This window comes from Cynoglossus semilaevis, chromosome 1 (assembly GCF_000523025.1).
Source record: "Cynoglossus semilaevis isolate Cse_v1.0 chromosome 1, Cse_v1.0, whole genome shotgun sequence".
NCBI lineage: Eukaryota > Metazoa > Chordata > Actinopteri > Pleuronectiformes > Cynoglossidae > Cynoglossus > Cynoglossus semilaevis.
Genome location: NC_024307.1, coordinates 30,095,210 through 30,110,628, shown reverse-complemented (window position 1 = coordinate 30,110,628; position 15,419 = coordinate 30,095,210). Strand labels below are relative to the sequence as shown.

The window sequence follows — 15,419 nt, the reverse complement described above, 5'->3', positions numbered from 1 at the left end:
ACGGAGATCGTTTCTGTAACACTGTGTTGTCGGCGTTTCATTTTTCATGGAAATAGTGCAAAAAGCAAGAAAAACTGCAACAGGTTGATCTTGTTGGAAGCTCTTGATGAATTCTGTCCAGATGCCTTGATGACAAGGTTTTGTGAAGCTCTCTGTGTGTGTTTTTTTCCCCATGCATTAAATACAAAATTGGTATAAGGAAGAGCAGGAAAGAGCCAGAGTTGCATTCAGGGAGGATTTGAGTCAACAACAGACTGAAATCCACATTTTGTGTCCCTCTTCCATATCTGCAACTGTCTCCCAGATAAAACTTGGCCTGAAAAAAGTCCCAACACCTCATATGGTGAAAAAAACAGAAACTAACAAAACAGTAGCAAAACAATTTTCTCCCTCCCCGTCCTCACTCCTCCTTTCCTTCGCGTATATTAAATGAAAGGCACCGCAGCCTTTTGGATTCCAGAGGAAAGAGACAGAGCTGACAGCTAGTCAATGCTTTAGGACTGGCAGTTTAGGGGCTCCATGCACACATGGTCGACCAAGATAAGTCTCATCTGCATGGATGCCACGTACCAGAGAATCCCCTCACTCCAACTCCTTTTCCCCCCTCCCTCCTCTTCTCCCGGCTGCTTTTTACTCCCAGGTAACTCATTCGGCATAAAAAAGCAAAAGGAAATAGGATATGAACATATTCATAAACCCACACACATCATTTCTTCTTTTTTTCATATTTCTTCCAGACTCTCCCAGACTCTTTTTGCTTGTCCGTCATGGAAATGTACAACCAGCCGACTGACGGACAAGGGATGAATACAATTAAACTCAAATGTGTCTTCAAATTAAAAACGCAAAAGCAAAAAAAATAAATAAAAAGGAAGACATTATTGCGCCTTAATGAGAACAGGACAAGTTGCATAAAAATGTGTTTGCAAATGGATTTTGCCTTAATGCTTACTGTCAATCAGGATTTGTATTTTCTTCTTATTTTTTTTCTTTTGGTCTGCTTATTTAGAAATAAACACCACTCTCCAATCATCTTTTGCAATGTTGCAGTTCCGATAATGACGACAATTCTTGGTAGTCTAGTAGACACAGTGTTTAAAAAAAAAAAGCTAAATTAATTTGGAGTCTCTACATTTGCAAGCAGATGGTGCTTTTTGATTCCTTCATCTCTTTGGTACGAAGTAGATTTATAAAACTGTCACATTTCATTTTGGAAAGTTTTCTTAAAAGGGTGCAGATGTCTCAAGTATCGCTCTTGTCACTGAATAAGAATGAAATCGTTAAGTCAAATATTATTTACTGTGTGGCAGCCTACTCTCTCTATATAGAACAATGAACAAGTAACCACTATTTCTTCCAAATTAGTTTTAAACTAATTCTCAGTGATGTCTGAGAAACTGTTTTCACCTTCACCTTCAGACTTTCCAAGAGGCAAACAAAATGTCTCTGTTTTATTGTCTGGGAAGACAAAACATCCCTTGAGCCTGGAACTAGCCACTAGTCACTTGCAATCGGCACAAAGCAGCCAGTTTGATTGTGCAGATGTGTTTTATGTCTGGCTAATGGAGTTCCATCAGCACTGAAAATGTGTGTTGTTTCTGAGAGGTCTTTATTTATTTCTCCCTGTATTGGCCATTAACCTACTTGCTTTCTTTTCCACATGCCACTCACGGGAGCTGCTCAATAGAAATGGTTAACTACTGGACGTTTATGTACAGAGTAATTGCATTAATTTTAATACAGTAGTGAATGGACCAACATTGACTAGCTAATTGAAACTGGCATTTCTTGTATTACATTGCTGGTAGCATTTGTCTTTTTTGTAGTTTATTATTTCTTATGATAATGTATATGTTTAATATATAAAAACAGTATTTTTTATATAAAAACAGTATTTAAAAAAACTCAACATGTTTACATTGTAAATAATTGGATACTTCACTCAGTATCTTTATGTTCTTTAAATTTTTTGTTTCAAACTTGACTAACATCCATCCTCCAACTAGTTTTTCACCCAGTCTTGACCGTGTAGCTTTGTTTTGTTCTCTCATTTTTCTGTTGTCTGTGCACTGTGGTCGGTAACCACTCCCCTCAAGCAGTCTAGGGCTTCTTAATAACATGTAATTACTGAGCTGTGGGCTGATTTAAATTAATTATATACATGTATAGTGAGTCATAACTCCTACTTTAGATCTGACTTGATTGTGATGTATTTACCAGAAAGTTTCTTTTTTCATCAAATATTAACCAATATTAAGTTCCTTTAATGAGGGAAATATAAGGTCACCCATATAATTTTTAACTACTGTGTGTTGTTTTCAGGTAGTAAAGCTGTCAATAATGTAAATGTCAGTAGAAAGGTGAAGGTGATGGTGGGTGGCCTTACCGTCGATAGCGGACAGCAACACTCTGGAATGGTCGTATGCTATCACATTGGCATATCTGTTCTTTGGTTTGTTCACCTCCAGGTTGGAGTGCTCCCATGTAAACTGCTGCCCTGGGTCCACAGACTGTTGAATAAAACTAATGTCATGATTGAACATAAGCAAAATATGCATCGTATCATACATCATATCTATTTCCACGGTGAACAGGTAAAATGTTAATACAGTTCTCTGTTAGTTAAATGTATAAAATAATTTCTGCTAGTCAATTAAAGTGAATTAGCTTCATTGCAGTGCATCTGAACAGTAACTAGTTTTGCAGTTAGCCTTCAACATCATAAATGTAACTTTATTTTTGAGCTTGAAAAAGAGAGGTCCTTCAAACTGAAAGAGATTGTTTAAATAAGTAGATCTTTGAGTCAACCTCACCAAGGTTGGACATCCTTGAATACATTTTCAAGGACAAAGCCACGTTAAAATAATCAAACTAAAAACCTTTCCTTGTTTTTGTTGTCTTTTTAAAAGAAAATATGTTTTTTTTCTTAGTTATCACACCATCCGTGCTAGTTTGCTACAGCACTAGATATTATATGATATTTTATGATTGCTTCAATTTTATGACGTACAGGGAAGATACACACATACACACAACTAGTTGAATCCCTCTGTCCTGTCTGTGAATTCCTAAAGCAGGTCCTAATAATGGTCTCCCATCCCCAATAAAAGACTATAAAATATAATGTCACACAGGGAAAGACTTGCCATAAAAGATAGATATCTGTTTTTCTGTTCAGTGACACCAGACTACTTTTATGGGTACAGTCTGTCAGAAGAAAAAAGGACAGCCAGAGGTTGTGACCTTTTATTAATTTCCACTGGATCTGTGTAAAAATCTGCAGATAGACTTCATGTTTAAATTTTTATACCAGGTTAGGCCATCAAGTAGCTTTATAGAGAAGTAACAACATGAGCTATTTTAAGTCCCTTATCTGAAGAAATTACTAACAGCGTGAAGGGAGGGACAAACTGCTACCAATGTCTGTTGTTTTACCACAATGTGTTAAAACAATATGCTGCACTAATTGTTTATGTCCTAAATCTTGGTTTATAGTACTTGCCAAAATCCCTCTTAAAATAAAATGTAACTTGCAGTACTTAAACTGCAGTCATAAAGTGTGGGCAGCTTGGCAGGCACCCACATGGTGACCTCAAATTTAGAGGGCTAAAAACACAAAGAGGGCGGACGAGGGCAAGCAGACAAAAGGTGTCTGTTCAGATGCCACACAGTGCTGCAGAAAGGACCTCTTGTTTATATTGAGGTTTCAGACCAAACGTGTAAGTCCACAAGTGTCCATTAGGTTAACGTGCAGAACAATTTCAATAGCAGTTGCTTTATTGGACAACGTGTTGCCACCTCCTTTGTTCAGCGATGTTACTCTGACTTTGATGTGTCTGAGTGGTTATACATTTGAGAATGAAACCTTTGGGTACAAAAAAACCTTGAATGTTTCTCAGTTACCTGGCTGTGAGTCACACATCCACTAAGCAGTACAAAATGTGTCTTTTTTTCTGTCCTAACGGAGGTACAACCATCTTTTTACCCTTTCCTATATATCAAAATGTCATGTTTAAGGGTTCAGTTTGATATTGAGGAACTAGTTCTCTTAATAGTGTTATCCAAGATGGTATTATGTTACTTATATAGAATATCTTTTATTTAGCAGGTATTATTTACAGGGATTTAGAGGTGATGTTTTTCTCAAGTATGTCATTTTTAAGCCTTTTTGAAAGCATAGCCAGGAAGGTGATTAATGCAGCTAATGGCAACTATTGTGTCTGTAGATCATGTCAGCAAGTCATTTGCTGCCTGTTTGTCCTCTTTGATATGTCAGCTATTATAATGTGGAAAAACAAAAATAGCAGCTATTTTAAAATGTTATGATGCAGTAATGTATTGATGGTATTTTTAATCTTAAATGTGGCCCTTACCCCCCGGCTGGGCACTTATCCCCCGCAACCAGTTGTCACATTGTTGACATACTTCAACTACTTCATGCTTGTTTTTTCAATGCAATGTTTGGACCATCATTAAATGCAAGACTGTGGCCTCACTAAAGAACTGTCCGATCATAGAGGGGCACCTGATGCATGTTGATGTGTAAAGGCTTGTAGGGCTTACCATTAGCTGTAACTCATCACGTTAAAGTCATATCAAGGACAATGATTGTAAAAGAAGCCACAATATCTGTTTTGTTGTTTGTAAATTTAGACACTTGCCTCATATTCCTGTGAAAACTTGAGGTTGTCATTGGCTTTCAGACGCTCCAGATGATCTGCCAGTTCCATAATGGGGATGGGAGGGTGGCTCGCCATACCTGTCAATAGGACAAACTGAAGGTCAGTGGCCTGGTCATGTGAGAAGCTTTTACCCAAGCTGAAGCCAAAAAGGGAATCGTTAGATAAGCAGTGTTTTTAACAGTGGGATGAAGGTTGATCTTGTTAGGCTCAGGAAGTTCACTCAAAGCAGAGGCCATGCTCATAAAGAGTATATGGATACAGTACAGAAGCTAATGAGTCATTGAGCACATTTGCCCCCACTGGGAGTCTTCCTAGTGAGAGAGAGGGCAAAGTTATTTGCACAGAAGAGCTCAGAGTTCAGTTAGCATGGCAGTGCAATTGACACTCAAACATCCCCAAAATAAAAACCAAAGAGAGATTAAAAATCGTTAGGCCAGATGTTGGTTTCTGCTCTGAGCGATGGTGTGTTTTCAGGCTGTCATTTCAAACTTCTCCCTTCGTCATGACAAAACATTACACCAGAAGAATTAGATGGTGATGGGAATAAAAGACTCGAGAGAAAATAAGAAGAAAACTAAGCTGAAAAAAAAACAAACAAAAAACGACATGTCAAAAGCATAACCAAAAGGCCAACTAACTTGAAAAATGGAGGTTACTGGAGTGTCTGCTCACACCTGAACCTGCGGAGGAAATGATGGTGAAATAAATGTATTGGGGCTGATTTTCTGCAATGAAATGGGATTTTTTTTCTGGAATGAAAAAAAAAGTGTTGGTGAATGAATATGATGTCTCTAAATGGAATGTGAATTAGTAACATACATATGGGAGTATTTATTTCACAGAAATAAAGAGTATAGAACACAGCCTTAGCAGACTTTTTATGCAAAATCAACTCTTCAATCCATGACTTGTTTAAACAGTATTGGATATAACATTTTTGGAAATAAACATTTGTTTTAGTCATTTCAGGAATTTAACAACTTTGACACAGCAACAGGTTTGACGATGTGGCTCTCCTTCATAGAGGCACTGCTGCCAGAGGTAGGCATTAGCTAATGGAAGCTGTGTGTATCATTTCCCCTCCTAATCTAGCTTCTCTCTAAGGCAGAATGGGTGTTTATACCACAGTGCCCCACTCCAAAGTCTATTTCCACCACCAGGAGAAAAGGAAAGTACAATTTCCAACACCTTAGGAACCCAGAGTCCGATGTGGTTGTAAAGAATTGAAGTGATGGGGGGAAGGTGTTGGGGGAAAGTAGCAGTCTAATGGAGAAGTGCCTCTGGACTTAAGTGTGTGTTCATGTGGTAAGGTCAAAATTATGTCTGATAATTTTTAAGCACTAAGATTGCCAAGATACCAGCTCTCAGAAAGGCTGTTGGTGGGGGCAAAATGATGGCTTGAGAGGCGGGTGAAATGTGGGAGGATGATTGAGATCACTTTGGGCCAAAAGGAAAAAATACCCATAATGGTCCTAACATCAGTGAAGAGCTTTCATTAATATGCATAATCTTTTTTTTCATTGAGCCTGCAGATATGAAATACCCTCCCTTAATACTAGCTGACCTGAGAAACACGGCTTTGATTTTACAACATTATAGGCAGCCTCTGAACGCCTGTCCCAAAGCAGTGGCTGCCTACGGAAATAAAACAGTAACAGTAGTTATGTCTGGAGCTGTCAGATCTAAAGCAAAGATGCAATCCACCTTTCTGAGCATTCAGTGGACTGTGACTCCCTAGTCGACTTGCGACCACATGAGTAAACCATGTCCTGACCAGTGACCAATACTCTCTAACGGTCAGTTCAAACAATAGCGTTTACAGCTTTGCTGTGGTTTCATGGCTTCAAAATAAACCACAGAGGAGCCATACGCATGCTTTTTATTATCCTCATCTTCCACAACAGCTCATCTTGGGATGTCCAGCAGAACAATAACACCCCAACAAGTCTGCACTATTCTGAGTTAACACGGTATGTCTGGATAACCTGTGTCACCCAGGTCCAGAGGAAGCTGGCAGGTGCCATGAAACTGTCAAGTTTGTATTTCAACCTCTTCATTTTCTCTTGGAAACTGCCTCCAGGGGGGGTCATTGACAGTTGTGACTTGCTTTCTGAAGCTTGTGTTGTGCCCTCACTTTATTGAAACAATGTAGATTTTTTTAAGGCATGTCTGCATTCGATTTCAACATTAAAACAATTCATATTATTATTATTATTTTCTTTAATGTATATTTTGATGGTTATTAAGATTTCTGTCATAAAGGTTATCATTTGTGATACTGACCAGGAGTTTGAAAGTTGAGACGTCGCAGCTCAACGGGGTCTGTAGGATGAAGCAGAGGCATTTCCTTGCTGTTGGGGAGGCTTCCTTTCCTGGCTTCGGACTCTGCTCTTTTTCTGTAGAACAAAACAGCATGGAGCACATACTGTAGTGGTTGTGGGCATAAAACCAAAGCCAGGATGTGTCTGACACTGTAACCACAAAGTGTCTTTAGTGGTCCCTTTGTGCAATAAAGGCAGATACTGATAGTGTGAGACAGTTAAAAGGATTACACCCCTGTACTGTATCTTGTTTACAGCTTCCAGGTCTGAACTAAATTGCAACTCTTTACAATACAAACACACTCAAATACAGTAGCTTTGAGTAAATAAGTACTGCTTTTGTGAAGCCTGTATTCTTACTATTAAATGGACGGTGTCAATAGATTCAACTGGAGTAATTTTAAGGCTGTACTTATGGTAATTATGGCATCACAAACACGTTTCTTACTTGGAGGCTATTGTTGCTTTGTTCAGTAGTGAAGTATCTTATTGGTTGCATTGCCTTTTTATTATTGGTCATTTGTCAGTGTTTTGAGATCCGTACGGTAACTGTGTGAAGTGTACAAACGGTGCACATTTTAAATAATGGAAATCTTTTACCTAGGCTGTGATTAAATTAATATTGTCCATAAAAGCCAAGAGAGTTATGCCTTAAATAATGAGTGAGAAAGATTGCAAGATATTTTTCAACTGGAAAATATAACAGTAGACAAAAAGACGTTTTAAAAAAAAAATCAAATCAAATTTTAAATATGTTCAAGTATAATAGGCAATAAAATATATTTAAATTATAAATATTATATCCTACTCTTGTCTATCTCTTACCTGTCTGGTTTGCTGCTCCATTGGTTGGCAAGAAAAGAAATATCGACACATCATTAGGTGGAAAACGTTTAGTCTTTTTTGGAGAATTTCCAGAAGTATCTCTAGAGAATTAGCAAGCTAGGAACATTCATTCTTAGTTGTACCAATTCTCTAACAGTTTTGCTTTGTGTACATGGTAGCTGATGCTTGCCTTCAGAGATTACACCCAATTACGCAGCATTTGTTTCAAAACCTACAGTTTCCCAGGTGCATCCCAGATTTGCGTATTGTATCTCTGCTATTTCCAGCTGTTTCAGCTGATTGCTTCTTGTCTGGGTGTTAAAGTGATCAATTGACTTCTAATTGCTGTCAGTCTTTTTTCCGCAAATAGGCTTTCCAATGAGGCATGTATTGAAATCTACAATGAGGCCTATTAAAAATTGTGCACAGCATTTTCTGAATGCAAACATGTGAAATCTTAATTTTACAGCAATTATTATAAATTACTGCATGCATAAAAGTAATTGAAGGATGTTAAACTTTTACTTCAAACTACACAGATTTGTTGAACAATTTCCATCAGCTGCAGATAAAACACACGTCAAACATGTAAAACCTCATGTCATATTGTATGGTTAAAGTAGTCATTCATTCCATAACAAAGGGCTAACCAAATGTATTTATTCCTAATAATCGGAAGTTTCAACTTTTTTACTGTTACCTCTTAAAAACTGCAATACAATTTGCTTAAGCCTGGGACATTGTTTAAATCTGCTGTAAACATAAATAGCTAAAAAGATAACAATCTAAATGTTAACAAACAAATCACACACATTTGCATTTGTTTGCTTCGATATCAGGAGGCCAGTGGAGGTCAAAGTTAGAATCTGGAGCTGAGTTTTCCTCTAGGGAGGTTTGTATTTAATACAAGAGTCTGTTTGAATCTGCAGACAAACACATATGCTGATATGCAGCAAAATGTCCAAACTCCTGACTGATAAGCAGTGGCAGCACTAGGTTTGGCCACCACTGGGGGGTTAAAACAAAAGGGCTTATTTCAATTCAGTGTGAAACTGCAATATTGCTTGTCTGAAACTACTATTGTTGTTTGATGTTGAGGAGGGTCATGGAGCCTTGCGATCATTATGCCTCAGGATTTAAGTTAAGATCTTACATATTGTGTTTTGTTTAAATGTGTCTTTGAAGTTTTGTGTGTTTTTTGTGAGTTTTCCCACTAAATATTTAAGGCACTCAATTGCAATATCTTAAATACAGTATAAATATTAAAATAAATATATATAAATATGCTACAGTAGTCGTATTTATTTGCCTTCTAAATGTTAACTGGTAATCGTTACAAAATTATGTTAGCTATTTTATAAGTCAACACACTATAAAACGTACAATCTGTTCCCGCACATAATAAGATCGTACTATCATGGGGCTATACAAACAACTGAAGGATAACCCCTTCTTAAAATAAAACTGCATGTAACTGCAACAATGGGCTTATTGATATGTCTATATTTCAGAATCCTCCAAGTATGTATTACCTTCCAATTACAAAAAAGCAAATGTTTGAAAAATGACAATGCAATTTTAACAGTAAAGTACATAATAAGTCAGATGAATGACGAGCAGAAAGCTGACCCATGCCTAATAGAAAAAGTCAATAAAATAGGCTGCTATTGTGGCATAATTAAAAATAAGCCATACAGTATGTCCATGGGTGTACAGTATACTTTTATTTACAAATTATTTTTTTGCTATAAGAAAATTAATATACACAATCTGATGCCTAAATCCTACACACTTTTAAAGGTCGAGTAGAGAAGAATACACATACTATTTTTTACACCTTCAATAATTTAGTAAAGTTTATAAAGTTTAATGCATGTGTGCCAGTCAAAAACATTCTATACAGTAAGTACTCATAAAGTACTTAAGAGGAGATTGTTATTTGCTGTACTTACCTCTTGTAGAGCAGGATGGCGATAACAATGCATATGATAAAGACGACAGCTAGTACAGGACCAACCACCCAGATAAGGCCTTCCTCCTCATCGATGATTGGCTGGGGGTCAATATCAGCTGATACGACAGGGTCAGAGTAGGGGCTGGTGGCGTACATTATCTGAGAATGGGTGATCAATGTTAATAAAATGAGTATCAGTAGTTGAGTTTGAAGACATTTTGGTCACTGGCAGCCTGATAACAACCATTGTCTGTGTGTGTATTTAAGGTTTAAATATTCCGATCATTTCTTCAAAGCGTCTGCTAATTCCCTTATACTGAGCATACCAAGACTCTTACACTACATATTTAAAGCCAATTGAAAGTTTTGCAGCCTGATTTCTCCTTTGCCATATTCAAAATTATCTTTAATATCTCACCTCATGCACCTGCCTTGATTGAACCCTTCCCCCCCATATTTTGTGATAAGATAAAAAGAAATGGCCTTTGGGGGGAAAAATATATATGCTTCAGTGGGCAAATGAGAGATTTCCCTCTGTCCATTATTATCACTTTTGCTCTACGTGAACTCGGGGCTGATGGGGTGGGGGGAAGGAGGTGAGGCAGCACTATAGACCCTGCAGCTCATCAAATCCATCATTTCACCTGGAGCCTCCTAATCATGCAGCTTTCCTGCTCTTCTGTCCAGATGGACGCAAGCACACATACACACAAGCTGAAGCGGTGGAGATAAGGCGGACTGCACGTAAGACGCAATTAAAGAGGAGCTCTGTTATCAAGCTATTCTTAAGATCGGCTAAGGTCTTAGGGGGTTTCGACTCCCTGAAGCAGGAAGAGTCAGCGGGAGCTTGAAGTTTTAAAGTCAAAGTCTTGCAACAACTGAGAGTAACATTAATGACCACAGGAAAACTCTTGCCTCCCACAAAGATGTAGTGAATTGAAACCATTGTGCCACTTGTAAATCTTGTGAAGCATTTGTTAAACTGAAATGAGACAGTGGAAGTGTTTGGATAGATGACAGACTTACATTTTCAGACATCTCCAAAACAGCGAGCACAAAGAAAATGTATTCTTGTCCATTCTGGAGCTGCTTGTTTTTAAAGTCTCCGTACATCTTTCCATCTCCCAGGGTAAATTCTTTGGGCAGAACTCTGAAGAAAGCAGCGATGTAGGCTTTGGGTTCTGCCTGTCTCCGGATACGAAGGCCACGGCTAGTTTGGTTTATCTCTTTTAGTAGCTAAAAAAAGAAGCAGGAAAAGCCAGAGTGAGCTGATGAAACAGGAAGACACGTTCCAGCAATGCCATAAAAACACATCTGTTGATCTGGATCTCCTTTTTACTTATTGCAAAACCCAAATACCCATGCATAAAACAACATCCAAAGAATGACCATGGACTTATTCAATTTAACAGCTTAAAACAGTCAAGAGACCAAATGTATTTAAATATCCCGCAGTTAATTATACTATGTCATTGTAAAATATTTTGTTTAGTATTACAAAAAGACTGAAAGAAGCACAGCAGTGCTGTTTGTTGTGGTTCTTTATTTCTGACTTTTAGCAGCGAGCACAAAGCATGGACCATAAGTATGTTAATCAATCAGACCAGTTTTGCGGGGCATTTTACTTTCGATTTCTTCTAGAATGAGTGTGTTTGTGCACACGTGCTTGCCGTTAACATTGTGTGTGTGTGTGTGTGTGTGTGTGTGTGTGTGTGCGTGCGTGTGTCTTTGTGTGAGTGAGATGTTTGGGCTGCTGGGCTGTTGGTGCTGTCCGATAATGTCTTCAATCATCTCACCTGTCAGCACAGCTAAATCTAGCTGCCCTTGGGAAAAGTTGTGAAAAGGTGAGTGCCAATATTGACAAACAAATAAATTCTGACATAGGGGCTTCTTTTGGGTGATCGGTCAATGCTGCAGACATGGGCCTGTGGGCATGAGCTGTAAACCCAGTGGCTGTTGAGACATGGTGTGTTTTCTTATAGTCTGCTGGTCACGTCGTATATCCTGGCCCTTGTACAATGTGAGCACATCTCGAAATGACTTGATAATTTCTTAAACGTTTTGAATGCCATTTCTGAATCAACAAAATTCACCTATTCAACTTCCTGTAATGTTCAGTGTATGAAATCATACCCTTGCATTTAAAATTAGGCTCTCCAAATTAACATATTAATGGCATTAATTAATTTGAGAATTTAATCAGATTACAATTTTAATATATGGGCAGGATGTTGCAGACTCATACATAGTCAAAACACATTGTTATTTACACACATTGTGTGAAGAAGTTTTCATTTCCTTTCATTCATTGAAGCACCTTGAGCTTAAAACACCATCTCCATGCCCACTATACGTTCGTGGGGGCCTTAAGTTTGGGTGAGATGCCTGGGTTGCATCAGACCAGCCTCACTGGGCACTGACTGCATTGCCTCATGTTATAAGCCACCATAAATGCACACAATAATGACTGAAATCCACCAACTCTTTAAAGCTACACTTTGAGTTATAGTTTTGTGTGTTTTTTATTACTATTTTTGGCATTTATATTTAGGAACATTGATTTCTCTTGAGTAATCTCCAGCTATGCTGTAATTAATCAGATCAAAAAATGTAATTGTTTGACAGCCCATATTTAAAACTAATTCATAAAAGTTTATATTTTGGTAGAAATTTTAATGTTTGGTTATTTTTTAAATGATACACTTTTGCAGAAAGAGCTACTGAACTATTCTAATAGGTTTCATATGAAAGTTGTCAAGTGTTTTGTTGTGCATATGCAGAAGCCTAGCATAGCCTAGAAATAGACAGGAAGGCCCATTCCAGCTCTTCAAGTAATTACCACAGACACAAAGAGTAGGAGGAGGTGGGGATGGGAGTTGCGATTGCAGTGCACTTGATGGCTACTTCATGTTCTCATTTACATATGAACAGTTTTCTCTGCCGCAATTTGAGTCAATCAGTAGGACTCGTCTCCTGTTCCCTCTTTACTGCCACAGACTTTCTTTGGGGGGTGGTTGTGATGTAATGTGGGATGTGGGGACATGGACGTTACGTTGGTTCAAACAGTTGGATATGAAAAAGGTAAAACTGTCATTTTGCATTATGTTTTTTAATATCCAGTGTCTGCATAACATACCTCTTCCAAATTCATCTCATCAGGATTATCCCAGGGTTTGAAAAATTTTCCAGTGCGCTGTTTTTTCAAAGGTACCACCACAATGAAATACCCCCTTCAAAATAAAATAAAGCATATTAAAATTCAATACAGATTCTAATATTAATGCTGTTTTTTATGAATACATACTGCGTGACACTGGAGATTGAATAAGCATGACAAAAACAATTTGATATGAATTTGTAAATTTAAACACATACATACAAATCATTCAATGTAGTTTTATTCATCAATAAGGCATCAGCAGATCATTGTAATTTAATAAAAATAGTTTAATTATTATTTTTGATCAATCTGGCCAAAGATAAAGGCTTCTTTCTGAGTTGGGCTTCCTGGTTTGACATAGCCATAGCAAGTGTTTCCCAGGGAGGGAGTGTGGCAAACGAATAGAAATCTTATTAGCGTAAGCCCTGGCATGACATCCAACAAGATCAAAAATCCCCAGATGGGTGTGAATCACCGGTCTTTAGACAGATACACTCTTTGGCCCTTTCACAACCCCAGATTTTGTTGAAAAAGCTATAAGAGACTTCATAGGGCTTAGGAGAATGTACTTAAATGACTTATGCTGCTTCAGAGAATAATGACTGAGGTGAAGTGGATATTATACTGAATATAGGGATGAATACAAATGACTGATTTGGCTGAATCAACCCACAAAAGCTCAGTTACCAGGTTTACTTGTTTATTTCCATCCACAAATGATCAGGGATAATCAAGTACTGGGATACATGTCTGTTTTTGGGAATGTTTGTTTTGAGTGTTCTGGGAGTTAAGACCAAATTAAAAAAAGTCTCAAATGGATATCGAGGAGGAGTTTGCAGTCAGCACTCACCTTATTCTCTCAGATGTTTGCACAGTTGGCAGCTCCACAACTACCATACCATCGGAATTGGTCTTGCCAATCAGATACGGCTTGGTTCTCAGGATGTCTGGTGCTGTCATGGTAGACACACGGTGCTGGAGACCTCCAGCGCTGTTTCCACGGTTTGTGAGGAGGAAGGAGTACTGTGTCTCTGGCTGAAGGCCTGTGATAAGCTTTTGTGTTAGCCTGCCATCTACCTCCACGCTCTGGCCGTTGTCATATAGAATCTGTACATGGGTTTGATTTAATAAATTACTTATGTGCCAAGCAAGTTTGATGCATTGTGAAAACATTTCTTTTTTTTTAACAATTCTTACAGTGAATGGTTGAGCTGGGTTGTAGGTATCTGGGATTTCCCAGGTCAGCCACACGGACGACTTCATGGCAGCTTTGACGTGAAAATTTTTTGCAAACACTGCTAAAAGAAAGGGGGGTAGATGATTTAGACACAAAACATAACCTTTACTGCATACACCAACAGTACCTCACCAGTGCTTACCTGAGAAAGTCTCTGCAAAAAACCAGGCTCTTAGTCACACTACACCTAACTTAACCCTAAACTCTTACCTTCTTACAAACTCCAGTTTTTAAAAAAATGATGGTGACTTTTGCTTGACTGACAAGACATGAAGAAACATGTATACTTACAACACGTGAGTGTCTTAACTCATGGTTAGATTGTGGAAAATAGATGGAAAACAACATGTTATTGTTGTGATTCTCTGATTAACCCCATACAATTGTCTCTTGTTTTTTGAATTTTCTCTGATGGAGTTGTTGTGGTTTTATAGGGCCGGACAGGGGAAAGGCGTATTTCTTAAGGTACGGACTAGAAGGTTTCCAGGACTGTGTCCTACCTTGATCCAAAGGCTGCGTTCTGAATTGGACACTTGGGCTATAGGGGCCAGAGCCCTTGCTGGTGAAGGCACACATTTTTATATCATAAGTGGTGTCTGCCTTAAGGCCATCCAGGAGGACTGTTGATTCTGGGGCAGTGATGAAGAGCTCTGAGGGACTGCGTGGGCTGTTGATGTCTTTATACTGCAGAGCATATTTCACTATTTTGCCATTTTGCTCCGACAGCAAAACAGGATGCCAGGTGACCTGAATAGTGGAGGTGGTGGCACCCTCCGCTATGATGTTTTGAGGGTAACCACTTGGGACGTCCTCGTTTGTTGTCACCTCCTTGACCGTCTCCTCGCCAAATCCCACCTTGTTGCGTGCGGAAAGGCGAAAAGTGTATGACGCTCCCTTATGTATCTCTTTGGTTGTGTAATGGTTTTCACGTTCAGGGAACTCAATTACGGTCAGAGGATCCACATCTTTACGGCCAAAACGGAGCCGATAGCCAAGAAGGGGCCCATGAGTTACTGCAGGGGGGTGCCATTGGAGGAGAGCTGTGCCCATATTGGTTGTACTGACCATGAGCCGAGGTTTGTCAGGAACTATACATACATTGGAGAAATGGACAAATTGTTAATATAATGTTGAGCACCTTTCTAAATTGTATGTTAATGATGTATATGTGTGTCTATGTATGTTACCTGCACCAGTGGTTGTGATCAGTTTAGGCTTGCTGCGTGCACCATCACCCTTT

General features: G+C 38.5%; 1 protein-coding gene across 1 annotated transcript in view; it reads right to left on the bottom strand.

Moving 5' to 3' along the window:
• The window catches only part of LOC112486248 (receptor-type tyrosine-protein phosphatase delta-like), a 35,458-nt gene that overhangs the window by 14,088 nt on the left and 5,951 nt on the right, over nt 1-15,419 (bottom strand). The window contains exons 8-18 of the mRNA XM_025062074.1: nt 15,367-15,419; nt 14,680-15,267; nt 14,140-14,240; nt 13,793-14,049; nt 12,919-13,012; nt 10,809-11,018; nt 9,781-9,941; nt 6,966-7,078; nt 5,321-5,362; nt 4,662-4,759; nt 2,387-2,510 (exon numbers count right to left, since the gene is read on the bottom strand). The exon at nt 15,367-15,419 is cut by the window's right edge and continues 71 nt beyond it. Of these exons, the coding sequence (XP_024917842.1) occupies nt 2,387-2,510; nt 4,662-4,759; nt 5,321-5,362; nt 6,966-7,078; nt 9,781-9,941; nt 10,809-11,018; nt 12,919-13,012; nt 13,793-14,049; nt 14,140-14,240; nt 14,680-15,267; nt 15,367-15,419 (1,841 nt within the window). The remainder of the gene's footprint in view (nt 1-2,386; nt 2,511-4,661; nt 4,760-5,320; nt 5,363-6,965; nt 7,079-9,780; nt 9,942-10,808; nt 11,019-12,918; nt 13,013-13,792; nt 14,050-14,139; nt 14,241-14,679; nt 15,268-15,366) is intronic.